At 38.4% G+C, this 20,528-nt stretch overlaps 1 protein-coding gene across 2 annotated transcripts in view; it reads right to left on the bottom strand.

The window, feature by feature from the left end:
* The window catches only part of Atg1 (serine/threonine-protein kinase unc-51-like protein Atg1), a 431,394-nt gene extending 417,683 nt beyond the window's left edge, over positions 1 to 13,711 (bottom strand). For both annotated transcript variants that reach the window (XM_067141810.2, XM_067141811.2), the window contains exons 1-2: positions 13,225 to 13,711; positions 13,045 to 13,137 (exon numbers count right to left, since the gene is read on the bottom strand). In XM_067141810.2, the coding sequence (XP_066997911.1) occupies positions 13,045 to 13,137; positions 13,225 to 13,314 (183 nt within the window). In that variant the 5' untranslated portion in view covers positions 13,315 to 13,711. The remainder of the gene's footprint in view (positions 1 to 13,044; positions 13,138 to 13,224) is intronic.
* Between the last annotated feature and the right edge of the window lie 6,817 nt (positions 13,712 to 20,528).

Below are 20,528 nucleotides of genomic sequence, written 5' to 3'. Positions count from 1 at the left end.
AATGTGGTTAAGTGACATTGAATCGTGGGCTTTGGAGATTTCACAAAAATGTCGTGATATAGTTGTAATGCAAGTTTCAAAATAAAGATTCTACTTTCCCTGCGGAGGAATCACAGCGTTCTCTGCATAAAAACTGGTTTGAAAAAACTCTGAAGAACGGTGAAAAGGTTAATAGAACATTGATGTGTTTTTCTCCGTCCAAAAAGCTGTATTTTGTTTTTGTTGTGTGTTATTTCCTCAAAGAAACATGAAATGTAGCTTTAACAATGAGTCAGGATTTGCAGTGTGGAGGAAATTAAATCCGTGCATTCAAGTTCATGAAAACAGCCCTGCCCACAGGATTGCCTTTATGGAGTGGAAAAGCTTAGAGTGAAGGTTAAAACAAGACTCAGTAATTGACAGCACTATTCAGCAATAAATATTAGAACAAAGCAGAATTTGGAGAGAAGTTCTGGAACGCATAATTGCTAGCATTCAGACATTGGCTCAATAGAACTTAGCCCTATGAGGCCACAGACAATCAGTTTTAGAAGAAACTACATGCAGTTCGGGGAATTTTCTTGCTCTATTGCAATATTTGGGTAAAGGTGATCCTGTTATGAGGGCCCATTTTCAATCAGTGACCAATAACCCGCAACATTTATCATATCTTTCACCTAGAATACAGAATGAAATTATAAACATTTTAGGGGACCATGTTTGTGGCAATATTATTACTTCCTGCAAGCTTTTTAAGTACTTCAGTATTATATTTGATAGCACTCGTGACACGTCACATGACAAACAAATGTCCTAGGTAATAAGATTTCTGGAAGTAAAGCAAAGTTCAGTTGAAATTGAGGAATGTTTCATAGATTTTATTTCAATCAAAGACAAAACTGCCAATAGAATTGCTGAGGTAATAAAAAAGAAACTGGATGAAGATGGCTTGAACTCTGCAGAGTGTAGAGGTCAGTCCTATGACAATCAGGGGACAATGGCTGGAATTCACAATGGTGTCCAACAACGTTTAAAAGAATTGAACCATCAAGCCGTGTTTGTTCCCTGTGACAACCACTCACTCAATTTGGTTGGCATTCATACTGCTCATGTCAACGTTTGTGCAGTGATGTTTTTTGGAACAGTTCAACAAGTGTATGCATTTTTCTCTAGTTCGACACACAGGTGGAGCGTCCTCAAGGAACATTTAAATCTAAGAATTTCATTTTTGTCCGTATTGAACTGAGAAGTGTGTGCGCGTGCGTTTTGTATTCAGGAATCATTCAAGGCAAATATTTTCACACTGCAAGATGTGTGGTTAAGGTTATTTTTAATATGTACAACTTTTGCTTTCTCAACGATTCATTTGTTTCTATATTTGTCCCTGCTTTTATCTCCTCGTAAGATGTGTATTGTTTAATGTAACACCTTGTGAAAAAAAAAAAAAAAATGAAGTTATATCATGTTCAAGATCATGCTTTCACGTCTCTGCACAATATTTAAAATGCAATTTACCGTTGGTCTTTATAGCTATTGTTGAGAGTGAAGGAGAATCTCCTGTTGTGTATGTTTATCAGGAACTCAAGGGAGACTTCATTAGTTAGTCGGAACATAGAAAAAATGATGAACTCTTCTCAGAAGAACTGTTAAGGTTTCACTTTGCTTTTTCCTGCCTGCTGGCTCTTCAGAAATGTGTGCGCGTGCATTTTGTATTCAGGAATCATTCAAGGCGAATATTTTCGCACTGCAAGATGTGTGGTTAAGGTTATTTTTAATATGTTTAACTTTTGCTTTCTCAACGATTCATTTGTTTCTATATTTGTCCCTGTTTTTATCTCCTCGTAAGATGTGTATTGTTTAATGTAACGCCTTGTGTAATATAAATGTCTACATGCTAGCCTATTTCCCACATTTTGGCTGAAGATGACGCCAAACAGCGTCGAAACTAGTTCCAAGTGTAAATATATGTTGTAAATAAACTATAACATTTTTGTATTGAAAAGGTGGACCCTTTTAAGTTTCCTCAAGGAATATGTCAGCTTATTGGTCAAGGGCCACTCAGATACAAGATGGAGTTCTAAAGCAGAAGCCATGAAGCCTTATCATCTCAGTTAGATGGAGTGTTTCATGCTCTAGAAAAATTGAGACACGCTGCAACTAAAACCGTCGATACAAGACAGAGTACAGCGCTGTTAATTAATGCAATAAAAAGATTTGACTTCAAACTCTGCTATTTTTCTGGCATGAGGTACTTCCAAACATTGACCGAACGCAGAAAACTTTGCAAATCGAAGGCATTTCGTACACTTATGTAATAACTTGTCTACAAGCTCCCCAAGAAAACCCTTCCAGTTGATGTTATATCAAAATCTACTAAGAAGTGTGAGGAATGGGGAGAACCTACGGAACGAAGACAAAGAGTGAAGCGGAAAATGTCAGGGGAAGCCACTAATGATGCTGGACTTTCCTAGAAAGAAGTTAAGTGGAGCACAATAGAGATCTTAGATAAACTTATTTGCGAGTTAAGTGAACGGTTCGCCAATATCAGGGAACGGGATGAGAGTTTTGGCTTCCTCTGTAATTTTGATGAATACATTCGTAATGAAACCCGAAATGAAAACACTTCGAACACCCTAAAGAGCAAATGTTTCAAACTTACAGAGAAGTACCCTGAAGATTTGACTGGAGAAGAACTCTTTGAAGATATTAAAGTTGTCATAGTTTTATTACGAAGATCAAAAAAGTAATGAAAAGATGGACTTGAAGAAACCCAAAGATATGCTGTTATATTTATCTTGTTTGCGGTTAGAGGCATACAGTAACTTGATCATCGCTTTAACACTACTTTTAACGATAGCAGTGTCTGTTGCATCTTGTGAACGATCTTTTAATAAGCTGAACCTCATTAAAAATTATTTCAGATCCACAATGACGCAAGAAAGACTAAGTAATTTAACAATTTTTTTCAACGGAATGTGATGTGGATGCTACTATAGACTTCAACTCTATTATGTGTAAGTTTGCATCCATCAAGGCCAGGAAGGCACAATTTTAAAATTTTTGTCATGATTCTGAAACTTTTTTCTTTATTTTTATTTTTTAATATTTTTCAAACAAACTAACCTTTTAATACTTACAGTTTTATTTTATTCATATCTTTCTCTTTATAATGTGTTAAAGTGACATACTACTCCTTAAATTAAGTATTTATGAACAATGAACTGTGTTTAAATTAAACTCATTGATCCTTGAACCTTTTAGTGTTAGGGGGCAACTACCATCTAGTTAAACCCGGGAGCCAAGTAGCCTTGGTACACCACTGCCGATCGCTACGTTTAAAATTTTATAAAATCGCATACATCAGGTTTACAACAATGAAATTTGTGGAGGTTGTTAAGTATCATCTAGATGTTATGCATAAATCTCATTTTGTTTAGATGATAAGTTTCATCTAGATATTTAAAAAAATTATGAAAACTAAAGTCAGTCAGTCCGGCCATTCTATCCGGTCGATTTCCTTCATTTTTTTTAAACTGAAAGGTATTCATGCACAGATTTGTCATCAGGTATTATAAATCACTTAACTCCCGCCTTCCTCAAATTATTTGATTTCTTCAATTTTTTGTCTCTTTGAAGCAATCATATCTTTGGTTCTAATTGAGGTTCAGAGTTCGATTTGCCCTAAAGACACTCAGTGGATCAAGCTCTTTCATTTTGGCTCTTGACTATTCAAATTGGTTGATTCTGAGGAAAGTTATGAGTGCACATTCAATTTGACATCTCATTTCTTCAACATTTTTTCTCATTGAAGCAATCATATCTTTCGTTCTAATCGAGGTACGCAGTTCGGTTTGGTCTAAAAACACTCAGTGGATCAATCACTTTCGAGGTAATAACAACTTTAATTGGTAGATTGAGAACAGTTACGAGTACATTTGTCTCCATGACGAAGATCTTTGAAGGACTTTTTAACAGTTCGGCGCGTAGTGTTGTTCCAAGGAATGTTTAATCCAATTTCTTTGTGTGATGTATTTTCAAGTGTTTTGTTGACATAATATTAGATTCTATTACCACAGCAGATCATGTGCTTTATTTCATTAACTCGAAACTCTGCAGATACATCCGTGAGGATAGTAACGAACAACACCGTACTTCGTACATTGCGGGTGGAGCCAGCGAGAAACTGCTAGTATATATGTTAGAAAGAAATGTAAACACGCGACGCCTGGAATTGGCCTTATATAGGTAGGACATTCAGGAATACAGGTGGACTACAGAGCAGCAACAACAGTGAACGGAGCTGCATGTCAAGTAAGGATGACCGAGTTGTTAGTGTTAAACTGTAGAAGTGTTGTAAAGGAAGGCCTAGATTTTATTATTTTTACAATTGGCTTTACATCGTACCAACAAATATAGGTCTTATGGTGACAATGGGATAGGAAAGGGCTAGGAGTGCGAAGGAAGCAATTATGGCCTTAACGTACAGCTCCAGCACTTGCCTGGTGTGAAAATGGGAAACCACAGAAAACCATTTTCAGGGTTGCCGACAGTGGGTTTCGAACCCACTATCTTTCAAAAGCAAGCTGATAGCTGCCAGCCACTAGCCAGATATTATCATAGGAGTTGAATTATGGCTGACGGAGGTCTCCTTGCTGGTTGACGTGTAGTTTACGAGGTACAGTGATATGATAGCCCTCATATTTAGAAATTCCACCATAAAAGTGCATGCCCATAAGATCTATAATTATATTCTAAGTCAACAATGGGTTTCAAACAAGATATGATCATCAGAAAAATACAGTTAAGCACGTAGTAGTTGAGCCCACTAAATCACTTTTAATTTTTCTGATCTAATTTGACTTTCATTGGACATGTTTAAAAAAATTCAATACTTGTATCACGAAATTAAATCTACGTAGGCCTACATAAAATAAGAGTTTTGTATGTCCTGTATGACATTTCTGCATCAGCCGTGTCCACAGTAACAAGGAAATGCACTTTTTACTTTTCCGTAATTTCTGTCTGTCTGTATGTATGTACACGCATCACGAGAAGACAGCTGAAGAGAATTTAATGAAATTCGGTATGTAAAGACAGGGAACGAGCCACTACGATTTAGACTATATAAATCATTTTATTCACAGTGAGTGAAATGGTAGTTTCGGGGAAGGCCTAAAATTTAATTCTCATATATTTATGTTATTAGTGGTCCTGTCGATAAACACTGTATAACAAAAAGATACATCGAATTACATTTCTGATCATTTATGTCTTATACATTTTTACCATACCAGCTATGATAACAGATATTCATGAATTTGTAATTTTGTTGCTAAGTCCATTTCAAGGTCGAGCCACGAGAAAATGGACAAACAGAATTTAGTGAAAAACGGTATGTAGTCAGGGAATGAGAAACTACAGTCAAAGCTATGTACAATGTTATTCACACTGGATGAAATGGCAGTTATGGGGAAAGCGCTTAAAATTTAATAGTACACAAAATTTTAACATAAATGTTTTTACGTTGTTCATAACATTTATAAATTCTTTAAAAAAAATAAAAACTGTGATCTAATTGGGTCTGATTAAATTTTGTTCTTTTGAGAACGAAACACGTCACTCTCTTAAATTATAATTTTTTCATGTATAATTTTTTATTAAGTGGTTCCTTCCTTCCGTTATTTTCTAATTTTATATATCGTACATTAGCTTTGACATACTATGAAACTTCAAAGTCATAGATTAACTATATTTCACAAGCGAACGCTTCACGTCACTGTACCTCAAACTACATGTCAACCAGCAAGGAGACCTTGTCAACGTGTTCACATCAATCTGAGCTGTTTTCAATATATATGCAAGGCCATACCGTGCTCTCTCACTGGTGCAATTTGCAAGGCAAGACCCCTATCTAATTCCGAACAAATGGAATTTGAATATTTTGAGTGTGCTCCACACTAGCATGCAGCAGATTCTGACAAGTATGTAGCACAATGCGCAAGCTTTCTGCTTCACAAGCTCATGATCTATGGATCAAGTCTCGCCTCCATAGTCTTTGCATGGGCTTGTTTTCAATATTTAGTTTATACATTATTTGTATCACAAATACATTAACCGTAAATACAGTAATAAGTATTTAACAATTTTGGTTGACTAATATGCATGTTGTCATGTACTTTTCTGTGGGAAGTCAGATGTTATGAACTGTACCTTAAGAGTTAAAATTAGGTGGGAGTTATGCCTTGCAATATGAACCAGTGAAAGTTCTCACCACAGCCTGCACATATATTAAAAATGGATCAAATCGGTGGAGACAAATTGCAAGGCCTCCATACACGAAGTAGTTCATCCATGACCAATCAGGTGGGAAGGGCCGTATGAACAATCTGATTGGTCTGAAAATGGTACTGTTTACGTTCCAAGCTGGGACCATTACATATCTCCAACACCAACACAAATGACCCATTCCTTTGTGGTGTTATAAATTCCATTTTACCTAGAGTGTATATAAATAATTAATACACAAATGCTGAGCTAAAGTAAGGGAACATCTAGGAGGAAGAGAATGACAAGGTCAAAAAAAAAAAGCATACTGCACAGGGTTGAAAAATAAAACATTTTTTTTAAGAAAACCCCAGTTTAATTTCAAATATTTAGTTCAGTTTATAACCATCTGATATTTAAAGAAATGTTATCCCCATTCTTCGAAAATATTGTGCCGACAAGAGTGAAAATGATTGCACCAATAGATCAGTATCTTATACTTGCAAAATTTTAACACAAAATGTTTATAGAAAAGTGGATAAATAAATTGAAACAAAGTTGCGAGAAGACAAGTTTAACTTCTGAAAACATGCAGTCATTCACAAAGTATCACTGATAAGAGATTATAGTTTTAAGAGGAAGTACAACTAGGCAACCCCACATACAAAGCATTTGGAGATCTGGAAAAGGCATTTAATACTGTTGATTCAAGAAAGTTATTATAGAACCTGAAGATAATTCAAAATGAAGTGATAAGAATCAAGTGATATGGAAGAGAAGAAACTATCCAGAGAGGAGCAAAGCAACACTGCAGTTTGCCTCCACCTCCTGCCTTGTCAATATGCATATAAAACAAGAATAACAATCTGAAGGAAAAAGTATACATCACTTCCTCCCTTATCCACGGCAACTAGTGTACAAGCCCCAGCGAGCGAAACTTTCAATTTCCAAACACCTGTTTGCACCTAAATGTATTAATTTAGTACACGAGAAGTAGCGTGAAATACTTTCAACCATGTTTCTGTGAGTGCAACAAATAAAATAATACAATAAAATACTATGCGTAAGGCATTTTTTTCAGCCCTACGAAACAAAAAAGGATTTCATTACTTTAAGTGTTGATTCCTCTTCAGAGCACAGGAAATCCAGAGAGACTTTCAAGCTTGGAAATCTGCTCACAATCTTTCAAAAGTAACTAACACCTGCTGATGGTGATAATTTTAATTCTGTTCAGTGCTTAATCCATTTGAATGTAAAGTAAACAGGCCCCTTTAAAAGTGTTTTCCTGTTTAACAATGACCAACACTGCTGTAAAATAAAAACAAAGCTAGCTAGTGGATCTACCTATAGTTCACTGACAGGATTGTACAGGATTTTCAAGAGATGGTGCATGGCAAATGGACAGGAAGGCAAAGGAGAGTGTGTTGCGATAAACTGCATCAACTTGCTTATGGTCAAGGAGTGCACTTCTGAAAGAGACAGCCAGTAGACAAATATCACACCAGCATGGAGATAAAAGGAAATGACCCGACGTTCAACTTGCTACCTCACAATATCAAGGATGAGTTTGTTGTCCAGACTTTTATAACGCTTGCTCAACGGCAAGGAGTGTGTCGTGGAACGGTACAACCAGGCGGCAGATATACAGGGTCTTTCTTTGGCTGGCTCCGTGTGTCACGGGAACATACATTGAAGGCAATAGCGCGGCCGGCTGATTCATCTGCTGAGAGATATATTGCTTCGTGACCGGCTAAGATGATCTAATGCAGTACGGTAGCGATAACCATTGCTTCACAGCAACTGTTTAGTTCAACACTGGTAGCATGTTCAACGTGTTCGCTTCAAAATAGCGTAGTTTCTGTAGAAATACTAATAGTGTGTTTAATGAGTAATGTATACAGTAGAACAGCGTGTATTCATTGTGTTGTGCTATGCGAAGCATTCTTCTTATACAGAATGCCACTTTCGATTCATTCACAAATTTCCTGACATCCTCCCTCCCCACAGGAGAAAGGTACATATATTAGTAAAGAAGTTCCGCACCACCGGGTCCATTCTTAACAAAAAAATCACGCAGGAGACGAACCGTTTTAACAAGATTCAAGATACCCGCCTCCCTTAATCTCGAAAATCATAGATTAGGGAGAGGGTATTATTTATTGTAATCGTTTCATAATTTCATAATTTGTGATACATGCTGTATACAAAATTAGAAGGAGTAACTTAAATAACTATTGTGAATTGTGTTAATAATTGGTACATGCGATGAATGTTCATATAAAGCAGGTGCTTAGAACCGTTGTAACAGAGGAAAAGCTTGACGAATAGGAGCTCTCTTCGAAAGAACTCCAACAAAATCCCTGTCACGTCTCACCGTACACTGCCTACAAAGCAGCAAAACTGTTAAAAGCCAAACCATACAAACCCACCCCTGCCCAAGATTTAAGAGGACCTGACAGTTTTGCTAGGGTCCGGTACTGTAACGGGTTACTTCAGTCAGTTCATGATGGGTTTGTTGACCCACTTTTATTTTAAAGTGATGAGGCCTGGCTACACTTAAGTGGCTATGCAAATATTCAAACCAATCACTACTGGTGTGCAGAAAATCCCCACCAGCTGCATGTTCGCCCACTTCATGATGATGTAAAAATAGGAGTTTGGTGCGTAATAAGTGCTCAAAGAAATATACGGCCTCTATTTTTCTGTGAAACAATAAATGATGATCAATATATAGACCTCATTCTCAGACCTTTCTTTCAAGAGCTGACGGAAGAAGGAGTAATGATTACTTCATTCAAGATAATGCTAATTGGTCTATGGAGGTACAAGGGAAGTTTTCGAAGATCGTGTGGTTGAAGCATTCTTTATAATTTCTATTTGCTAAGGATTTTTTTTTTTTTGCAGGATTTCAGTGAAAATCAAGGGTGATGGGATATGTTGATTATGCCAGTGAACAAGAAAGTGAGAGTACAAGAGTGTTACTGGAAGGAGACTGTGAAAGTGATTTAGAATCAAACTGATGAATCAGACATGGAAGAGGAAGATAATGAGCCACATGTGCAAAAAAGACAGTAAGACCCAGTAGGCTTAATTTTGCAACTTTTGCAAAAGTCATGCTGAATTTTCATGCCAGGGTTGTACTATTTCGTAACAGTTTATGAACAGCAAATTCAATTATAAAGATTCAGGTCCAGTGTGATTCTTTTCGAAGGAAATGTCTTGCATGTTGTGTTTTAAAATGTTTTTAATATCAAATAATTGCAATAGCCATGTCATTCATTCATTCATTCATCACTATACACTGTTATGCCTTTCAGCGTTCAGTCTGCAAGCCTCTGAATTTACTAAACGTTGCCACAATCCTCGATTTGCAACCAGTGCTGTGGCTTCATTTAGTTCGATACCTCTTATCTTTAAATTGTTAGAAACCGAGTCTAACCATCGTCGTCTTGGTCTGCCTCTACCTCTCTTACCCTCCATAGCAGAGTCCGTTATTCTCCTAGGTAACCTATCCTCCTCCATTCGCCTCACATGACCCCACCACCGAAGCCGGTTTATACATACAGCTTCATCCATCGAGTTCATTCTTAAATTAGCCTTTATCTCCTCATTCTGAGTACCCTCCTGCCATTGTTCCCACCTGTTTGTACCAGCAATCACTCTTGCTACTTTCATATCTGTTACTTCTAACTTATGAATAAGATATCCTGAATCCACCCAGCTTTCGCTCCCATATTTCAGAACTTTTTAATTGTGTTATAGGTTATACATTACCATTCCACATTTTTACAATAATTTTCAGAATTTTAAGTGCACCTGTAAAATGTACCACAAGCAAGCACAAGCATAAACTTACCTGTTCTTTACATACCATTTAAAGTTTTAAAATAATTCAAACTGTTTGTTGGTTATAATTGAGAATATTTTTAAAAATATAAATGGGTGTGCGAGAATAAGGGCCAGTACTTACGTTACAACGTAGAGCATCAGTGCTGAAGAGTTAAAGGAAGTAGATGAACACTGCTGCATGGGAAGTAGAATAACTAATGATACTAAAAGTTTTTTGAGCGTAGCATTGCGTGGAAGTTAAACGTGGACTGGCACAGAAAGAATGAGGCTAGACGATTCTGAACTGTGGTATTATATAAGAATGCTGAGGGTGAGATCACAAAGGAAGAATCAAGTTTGCAGGAGTTGATTTGACAAAACTTGATCAGAAAAAGAGATAGGCCTAGCTGATAACATTCATCTTGGACCAGCAAGAATTTTTTGCAGTAGGTTCTGGAGGGAAATTTAGAGGTCAAGAATGGTAGAGGTAGGGCAAAGCATGAATACGGCAAACAGATTAAGGATACATGTAACATTTAATGCAGAAATGAAAAGGTTAGCACAGGTTAGGGTGGCATGGAAAGCTGAATCGAACCAGTCAATCAACTGATAACCCAAACAGCAATTTTGATGCCCATATAAATGTGTATGTGGGTACTAAATTTCACGAGAACTTCACCATCACAGAATGCTAAACGCAGAGTGATAATAAAACACTTCGGCACAGTATGTCAGATATATGCTACCAGTAAAACTGAAATAATGAAAATGGTTTTTTTATTATAAAAAATAAATGAAAAGATAATATCAAGTAAGCATTTCATACATAGGCTCGAGAGAGAGGAGCAAGCCTAGCTTGCACAGATTGAAATCAATAACCAAATTTTAGATTAAATAAAAATAATCAAGTCAACACTATTTTTGCAATTCTGCTTTCTGCATAGCAGTTAAATATTCTCAAAATAAAACATAAAATGTTGTGGAAAAAACAATGTCAAATCCAAAAGGTTCCTTAATTTCCCCCACAAAAAAAAATATTATAGGCCTAACAAAGTTATCAGAAAAAATTTAACTTGGGTTCTGATGAATAATTTCACATAATTCATCCTTCTACACAGAAATTGAGCGAGACTAATATTTTCTGAACAAGAATAATTTGTTACAGGTAATTAAAGGCCTGGGTCGGATTCAGTAAAGTTAAAATTAAATGAGCAGTTTCATCAAAAACAATCATCCAGACATGACTACACAAGACCACTATGAGATTCTAAATGTGCCTGCCTAGCCAAGGACATCAAAACCAGTTCCCAGAGGGATGTGGGTCTGATTCGTCAGGAAGCCAAAAACTTTAGAAATGAGATTTTCACTACCAGCGAGACACATGGTCCAGATGTTCCATCTCCCTACACAAAAAATGAGTACCATGTTAACTGCCAGGCATAGCATAGGGCTAACTACCTTATGCCAAGGGGTTGCAGATAGTGGAAAACTTTAAATTCCATCCCTCCAAGGACATTCACAGCCTGAAAAGAGATGGCTTAGCTTGATAAGCTGCCAAATATTTGTAGCATAGCATGACTTGAATCAAAAATGAAAAGAAAAGATTATATCAAGTAAGTATTCAAAAACAAAACTGGTGGTTTCTTACAAAAGAAATTCACACTAAATCAAACTGTGTCATATTGATTTAAATTACCTCAGATACGTGGTTTCTAAATAAGGATAGACTAAACAAGAAAACACAATAGTGCTGCAGAAGTGCTAAAATAAAACCTGCGTTAAACTCTCAGTAGGAAAGATGTTCAATTTCTACATCGTTCAGCAACACACTAATGAAGCTGCTATCAAGTGAAAACTATTAGGATTTTGGTAATTTTGATACATTAAGTGGAGGTAACAGACATCACGGTAAAAGTATATAATGGGGCCAATCTATCTACCTATACATGTACTACAAACAATTGCGAGGGAAACAATATGGATCTCAAAGACTATGATTTCCAGCAAGTGTGCAACATAATTTTGGCCGTCTACATGCAAATTACAGAATCAAATCCTGACAAACTCGGTTGACATTTAAGGGTGATTAAATGCGAGAGATGACTGATAGAAGGTTTACAAACATGTTACTATATTCTCATTGAAAATGAAAATCCACAGCCTGTTTCCAGTCATTCGACCGGGTCAGGAATGGAATGAAGCCCCATCTAACGGCAAGGATAGGAAATGTGGCGGCTGCCGAAGCCTGTCGTACTCCTCTGCGGCAATGATTAATGAAATGACATGATACTGGAGAGTGTTGCTGGAATAAAAGATGACAGGGAAAACTGGAGTACCCGGAGAAAAACCTGTCCTGCCTCTGCTTTGTCCAGCACAAATCTAACATGGAGTGACCGGGATTTGAACCACAGTATCCAGCGGCGACAGCACGGCGCACTGCCACATGAGCCACAGAGTACCTGGATTAATAATAAATGGACAAGTGAAGAAAGGTAATACCATCCATGAAACCTAACAATTAACATGTTAAAATGTAAGTTTACAACACTGGTGTTAATCATCAAAGGATAAAAACTGCATGCTGATGTGATCTTGCATTAGATACAGCACAAGGAGAAAATTTAAACAAGTAGTTCGTGCCAACGTAAGTAATGGCCCACTAATCATGAGGAATACAAATTAAAAGTCTAAAAATTAATTTTCCCCGCAGGTACGAACAGAGCAGGAAAAATAATAGAAGCTGCATTTCATATAAAAAAGTAAAATCTTATCAGAGTGATGTTTTCAAAGACAGAGTTAGCAATTTCCAAAAACAAACCTAGCAACATAACCTCATATAATATCAAGAAAAATGTAATGCACATGTTAACAGCAAACTCTTGAAAAGGTAAACATACATGCGGAGAATTCGAAGTAGTTTACTAAACACCAGTAACAGATTACTGTTGAAAAGAACCCAGTTGAAATGCTTACCTTGAGAATTTTAATTTCTTTCCCAAGAAGATTCTGAGACTTTGCCAAATTCTTCTTTGTGATGCTCTTTATTGCTACCACGAAACTAGTATTCTAAAACAAAATAAACAGGTGATAACTAATGAAATGCAAACCAAACAAATAAATATTGATATATTAACAAAGCATAATACAACACACCTTCCTATGTCTACCCTTAAACACAACCGCGAACGCTCCATGGCCTATCAAATCTTTACTATTGTATTCGAAATCACCAACAATTTCCATTGTTTATTGCATAGCGAGTAAATTTTTCGTACGAAATTTTAATTCATCGTGCCACACTCGGATGTTTAATGAATGGCTTACGGGAATCAATAACCGATTGTTCATTATCACGAGTGAATCGCTACATTGCATCAATATTACTGTCACATGTTTGCACATTAAAGGACAATATTACTGTCATCACGATTAGACAGTATGAGAGTGGGAAAACACTCCATTCTAACTAACAATAATAACAAACGTCAGAAGTGACATCCACCATCTTTGGATAACCAGCTGTTTACACGTTCTGTAGCACTGCGCGCATAAATTAGTACCAAACCACTATTGCAGCACGGCCGACTCGATACGTTTACCTACGGGCATGGACAATCGGGGCAACACCACCGCCGTCTCCATCCTCCTAAACCACCCGCTCTATGTGAGCTAGGGCTGAGAACGGAGCAGTTGGTCCTATGATTGCAATCGGTAGTGCGAGTGCAGCGCTCCCTCCGGTATTCTACAGTAGTAAACTGTTGCTTGGAAACCAATCGGTGTTTTCGGTGGGCGAGCGGAGGACGGAGGAACGGGACTGAATGTGTACTGCTTCGCATTTACAGTGGAGAAGCGCAACGGATGTGGTAGCGACGTAGTAAATACTGCTTTGTTAATGTGAAGAAGGCGAATATATGAAATATATACATTCTCATTTATCGTTAGTGTAAACAGAATACACTTTTTTTCATTATATTTCCTCTGAACTACGAACAGCGTTGTCCGGCCCCGCGGTGTAGGGTGCAACGCCTACGCCAGTCACCCGGCGGCCCCGGGTTCGATTTAAAGGCGGGACAGGGTTTTTTAATTGTAATGATTAATATCCCTGGCCTGGGGACTGGGTGTTTTTGACGTCCTTTCTTTTCCTTTCCTCACACACAACATTCCACACTACCGTCATTCCAATTACACGCAGGTTCATACAATATCGTGCCAGTAGGGCCAAAGATCCACATGGATCGACGCCCCGAACAAATAGCATTTTAAAGAAAATGACCAGTGTTGAAAAACAAAGCGAGAAGCAGGACTCGAACCAGCGATTACGGAGCTTGAACGCTAACCACTCGACCACCACCGTTTCGTTTTCGTAACCCCAACGCACCGGTACATATTTGACGCGAAAATTTATCTTGCGATTTTCTCGACAACGCCTTCGTAATACGCCTTACTACTTGCACATTATGTTATCCTAATGGACTACTAAATGTGTACAAAGTTTGAAGGTAGTCCGTGATCCGAACGTCGTGGCCTACCCTTGTAAGTGTATTGCCCCTGTATTCAGTCTTGCTTAATAACTTTGCGTCTATATTTCCTCTGCTTGTTGTGTTTTGTAGATAATGCAAAGTATATTAGAAAATAATTGTGGTATTAGTTTGATATTTAATCCCATTTTTAGATGGTATTCATATTTTAGAATATTTAAAGGAATTTAATAAATTTTTACAGAAATTTGTACCACAAATGCCACGAAGACCGTCTGATGCATGGCATTTCTTTGAAATTACTGATGATAAACATCAGCAAAATGCAAATTTTGCGGCCGCATTTACGCGACGGGTGGTAGTGCATCAAATTTGTGGGATCATATCAAGAGGCATCACAAAGATGAAATTAGCAGGTCGGCTTCAGCAGCAGAAAACAACATTGCTGTCTTAAGCGAGACAGTTATGTTGTGAGAAAGGGCATTGAATAAACGGGTGAAATACTTTTACGTTGTCATACCAATAACGTGTTTAAACGTGCCGCTATATCACATTCACTCCGTAGTTTACTCGGTAAAACCAGGTGATGACGTCCCAACAACTGCTCCGCTCCGTCCCAACCACTAGCCAGCGCTCTACCGTCTGAACTACTCAGCCCAGTACAGCATAAAAACAATTCCAATCAGTTCTCTTTCTTCAGTAATAAATGAGCTACGAGTATAATTTATGTAAGAGCATCGTATATAGCACCTGTTAACATGCAATGGAATATGATTATTACTTCTACATTTTAACTATTATAACATTATAAATGCATTTACAGGGGCATAATATATTGCAATATTCAGTCTACATTATTCTATACACTTCTTCTTCTTCTTTTATCTGTTTACCATCCAGAGTCGGTTTTTCCCTCGGACTCAGCGAGGGATCCCACCTCTACCGCCTCAAAGGCAGTGCCTGGAGCTTCAGACTCTGGGTCGGGGATACAACTGGGGAGGATGCTCAGTACCTCAGCAGGCGGCCTCACGTGCTATGCTGAACAGGGGCTTTGCGGGTGGACGGGAAGATTGGAAGGGATAGACAAAGAAGAGAGAAGGAAGCGGCCGTGGCCGTAAGTGAGGTACCATCCGGGCATTTGCCTGGAGGAGAACTGAGAAACCACGGAAAACCACGTCCAGAATGGCTGCGGGGGGAATCAAACCCACCTCTACTCAGTTGACCTCCCGAGGCTGAGTGGACCCCGTTCCAGCCCTCGTACCACTTTTCAAATTTCGTGGCAGAGCCAGGAATGGAACCCGGGCTTCCGTGGGTGGAAGCTAATCACACAAACCAGTACACCGAAGAGGCGGACGCAAACTGAATTTCAACAGATCAAAATCTGTTATTCATAGCGTAACAACTAATGCGGCGATCTTGAAACGACTACAGCATTTGAATGACAAACGTAGGGGAACACATGCATCTGTGGAATAATTAAATCTAAATTCGAATTCCTCCTAATATCACCGTTACAACATTGCCCTCATTAAAGCATTTGAATTTTCCGCCAGTGAATTCAATCGGAGGACTACCGGAGGTCTCCGGAGGACGAGCGAAAACTACTGCTCCGCTCCGCTCCTACCGTTCCCAGCTCTAATGTGAGACTTTCCGCGACTACGCTGCGACAAAATTTCTCCGCTAGATGGCAGGCATAGACGTACAATGTTCTAAACTTATTATAATGACGACAGCCTACAAAACACTATGCAGTATGGTCATATGTTCACTGAAGCTCGTAAATTACATCAGTGATATTACATATCGGCAATATTACCTGTATGAAGTTGCAGTTGGCCTCTTCATGCATATTTTAAAGATTTTCCTGGACGAAGGCTTGGAGTGGTACCGTACTTTTTGGGTCCATGCAATCGCAATATCAAATACTAGAGGTCTTCCAAACTTGGTTCGGAATATATCACTAACAGTTTGCTGATGTTCTTTGATCTCCCACTGTAACAAACCACAATCTGAAAGGTTTTTTACTATTTGTTTACGTCGCACCGACACAGATAGGTCTTTTTTTTGCTAGGGGTTTTACGTCGCACCGACACAGATAGGTCTTATGGCAACGATGGGATAGGAAAGGCCTAGGAGTTGGAAGGAAGCGGCCGTGGCCTTAATTAAGGTACAGCCCCAGCATTTGCCTGGTGTGAAAATGGGAAACCACGGAAAACCATTTTCAGGGCTGCCGTGAGTGGGATTCGAACCCACTATATCCAGGATACAAGCTCACAGCTGCGCGCTCCTAAACGCACGGCCAACTCGCCAGGTATTCTGAAAGGGAAGACGTTGCAGTCCTCGTATTTCGCTCGTACGTCTGAAGGACTTCCACAATAGGAAGAGCAGCTTAAAAAAAACCTCCTGCAGATGCTTCTCCAGAGCAACAAAACAAGGTTTTGGGTATCGAACTCCTCCTCTGTCCTGATGCATAATCAGTTCCATTTAGCGGTGTCGAAGCTCTAGGCAGTGAGATGATTCTGACACAAATGCCACACTCCATCCTCTCTTCAACAACACGAACCTAATACCCGCAAATTAGGTTTCGATTTCCTGTTTCTAGTTTGATTGGAATATTATCGTCTGGATATCTGAGGTTGTCCAAAATGTCTAAACTTGAAGACGTTTGTTTTGTGATTGTCCGTCACAATTCTTATCACAAGGAATCCACTATCCTCCACGGCTTTAATCACCTTCTGAAAAAAATCCGCAGCCTGTTTCCAGTCATTCAAGCGGGTCAGGTATGGAATGAATGAAGGCCCATCTAGCAGCGACGATAGGAATTTTGCCGGCTGCCGAAGCCTGTTGCACTACTCCGGGGCAATAATTAATGAATGGCAAATGAAATAGTATTCGAGAGTGTTGCTGGAATGAAATATGACAGGGAAACCGGAGAATCCGGAGAAAACCCTGATCCAACTCCGATTTGTCCACCACAAATCTCACATGGAGTAACCGGGAGTTGAACCACAGAACCCAGCGGTGAGAGGCCGGTGCGCTGCAGCCTGAGCCGCGGAGGCTCTATCACGTTCTGAAATATCAAATCTAAATCTATTTATTTGCAAATGAGGTGTCTACCTCGGTGGCAAATGGTACACTAAAATACAGTATTGTCAAGCACTAAATTTTAAATTAACAAGAGAAGAAGAAAATTTTTCTAGAATACAATAATACAAAATTTACGCTAACAATTTTTCTATTAAACACACAGCTCGTTGTTAAGAAATTTACTTAATACCCAGTTTGGAACCTAAGTAGCATAACAACCTGCTGCGTCTTAATCAGAGCCCCTTTTGCCACCAATTTTCAGAGTTCCTGAAGGGCCTTCACAGCTACCGTAGCGGTCCCAGTGCCCTCGAATTCCCCACTGTACTTCACCCCTACAGGCAGTCCCCTACTTTGGCTGTCCAAATTCCATGGGCCAGGGGATGGAATTAATTTAATCACACCCATTTTATTTACAATAGCCTGCATTGGTCGGATGCCTTCTATCATTTCATTTATTTTCCCTGTTGCTGTTAACTCTCTTCTTGAATATCTGTACAGATTTTGGAAAAGGATCAAACACTACCCTCGGCAAATTGTTCCACTCCTTCACGCCCTTCCCAATAAATGAAAATTTACCCCAATCCCTTCTGCTAAAATTCCTTCTAATTTTATACTTGTGGTCAGTACTGCCGATATAATTATTTTCGAACTGAAGCCTCTCATGGGTTTCTCTCCATGCTTCTTCTCCTGTATAGGCTCTATATAATCCTATAAGTCTAGTTTTCTCCCTTCTCTTACTTAAAGTTTCCCACCCAAGTTCCTCTAACATTTCTGATACACTACCGTTTCTCCTGAAAGCCACTGTTACAAATCTTGCTGCTTTCCCCTGCACACTGTCTATTTCTTTTATTAGGTACCGTAAAGTGGGGTTATATTGGGATAGTTTTAGTGTTTTTTTTGAAAATAAAGCAGAATATATACACATTTGCACTCTTTCAGCGGTACAATTCAAAAACTAGAACCTTTATCCTTAATCAAGGAAATTATGGTTGCATTTTCTTGAATGCATTACAAAATATTTTCAAAATAAAATGTCACAAAGTGCCATCTAAATTCTTCATGGAAAACATTGAGGTACAGTCTCCCTATGACAAAGTTAGACCTCATCGAGCCTATAGGTACTAAATACAAGGAGAAAATAAAAAAATCCATTATATTAAAACAATATTATTGCCCAAAATTACGAACACAACATTAATTTTAGAAACACAATCACATGAGAAAAGTTAACTTGCTTCTCAGTTTGTTATAGTGCATAGCGAATGTAGTTTTCCTCGTCAATCATTTCCATTTCGGGCACATCAAATAGCACTCTTCTGCCTTTTTGTATGGGTTTGTTAATTCTCATAAATATTTCATTCTCGTAAAATATCACGCCCTTCTCACTTGGCCATTTCCACTGCTTTCCAAACCGTTTCATGACTTTTACATGAGCGCCATTTTCTGTTACGTTTGTTATTATTCCTGGAAAGAATTTCCCCTCAAAAAACCACAATGACATAATTTACAGTTGTTTTATCACTTTCTTGGTAAACTGGAGCAATATTTCCCTCTCCATCAAATGACAACTCTCCGTTTGGTGCGCTATCATCACTGTCTTCGTGTGGAACATCTTCCATGTCACTGTTGTCCGTAGAATAACTTTGTCCTCTGCAGTCTAAATACGATTTTACCACACACTGCAAGTCGTATGTTGTGACGGGAAATCCGAACATGGACATGGCAATTGAATGAGCAGCGAATGCATGTTCTTCCTCTTCACTGAAGACTTTTGGTCTCCCATACGACATCGGATGTTTTGCTTTTAATTTCATCCACAGAGTGTTCCTATGGATACCATAATTTTCTGCAGCGCTACAGAATGAAATCTTATTTTTCTTAATTTCCTCCAAAGCTTCTTGGACAGTTTCTCCTGTGTAATTCCTATATGGGCGGGTACCAACTCGGCGGATATATTTCCGCGCCATCTTCGGTTCTGAATGTAACAATTTTTCATTGTTATTATTTGTTATCCTTAAAACACTTTGGATTCTATACTATAAACATTAACTGCTTTGATTTATGTCTAATACTCCCCGAATTAGGTGCTATTAACTCCTTGGAATCATTTTGGAACATCCTACACTTGTGTCACGAAGTTAAGCCCCATTCACAATGCAAACGTAACGTAACGTAAACTTAAAATTAACGTTAAATTAGAAGTTAGCGGCCATGTTATCTAATGGAACCATTCACAATGCGCCGACGTAAACTTAACCGCAAGTCCGTAAAATTAAGCGATTGCAAACTCCAAGCTCTTGCGGTTAATTTTACGTTAAGTTTGAGAACCTGCCAATCAGAACATTGTATTTCATGAGCGATGGCTTCTTTCGACGAAAGACTGGTGATTTTATATCAAAATCATCCTTGTTTGTATGATAAGAGGAAAAAAACTTACAAGGACTCTGTATTGAGAGATAATACGTGGAAGCAAATTGCTGTAGCAATGAAATCTGACGGTAAGTACAATTTGAGATTTCCCATAACCTTAATTTTCGTGCATACCTAGACTAGTTAGCTAACTAGTTTAATTAATTATACGACCATTGATGAGACCTAGAAGTTAGCAGAGGTTGTGAAAATAAATACATTTTCTACACTTGTACTACAGCATATTTCATTGTATTTCAGTTGCTCATTGCCAGTCGCGAGTGAAATGCCTGAGAGAGCGATATTGTAAAGAAAAAAAATTACTGGAAATGGAGACAAGAAGTGGAGCAGGCAAGTCCTTCAAAGAACCGTGGCCTCTAATGAAGGCAATGTCTTTTTTAGACGACCACATAAAGCCCCGGAAAACGTACAGTAATTTCCCAGACTTGGGAAATAATTCCCAGTCAGATCCCAGCTGCTCTG

The sequence above is a fragment of the Anabrus simplex genome, chromosome 2 (genome assembly GCF_040414725.1).
Source record: "Anabrus simplex isolate iqAnaSimp1 chromosome 2, ASM4041472v1, whole genome shotgun sequence".
In the NCBI taxonomy this organism is placed as follows: Eukaryota; Metazoa; Arthropoda; class Insecta; order Orthoptera; family Tettigoniidae; genus Anabrus; species Anabrus simplex.
Note: the sequence above shows the minus strand (reverse complement) of the source record. Positions and strands in the feature narration are given on the sequence as shown.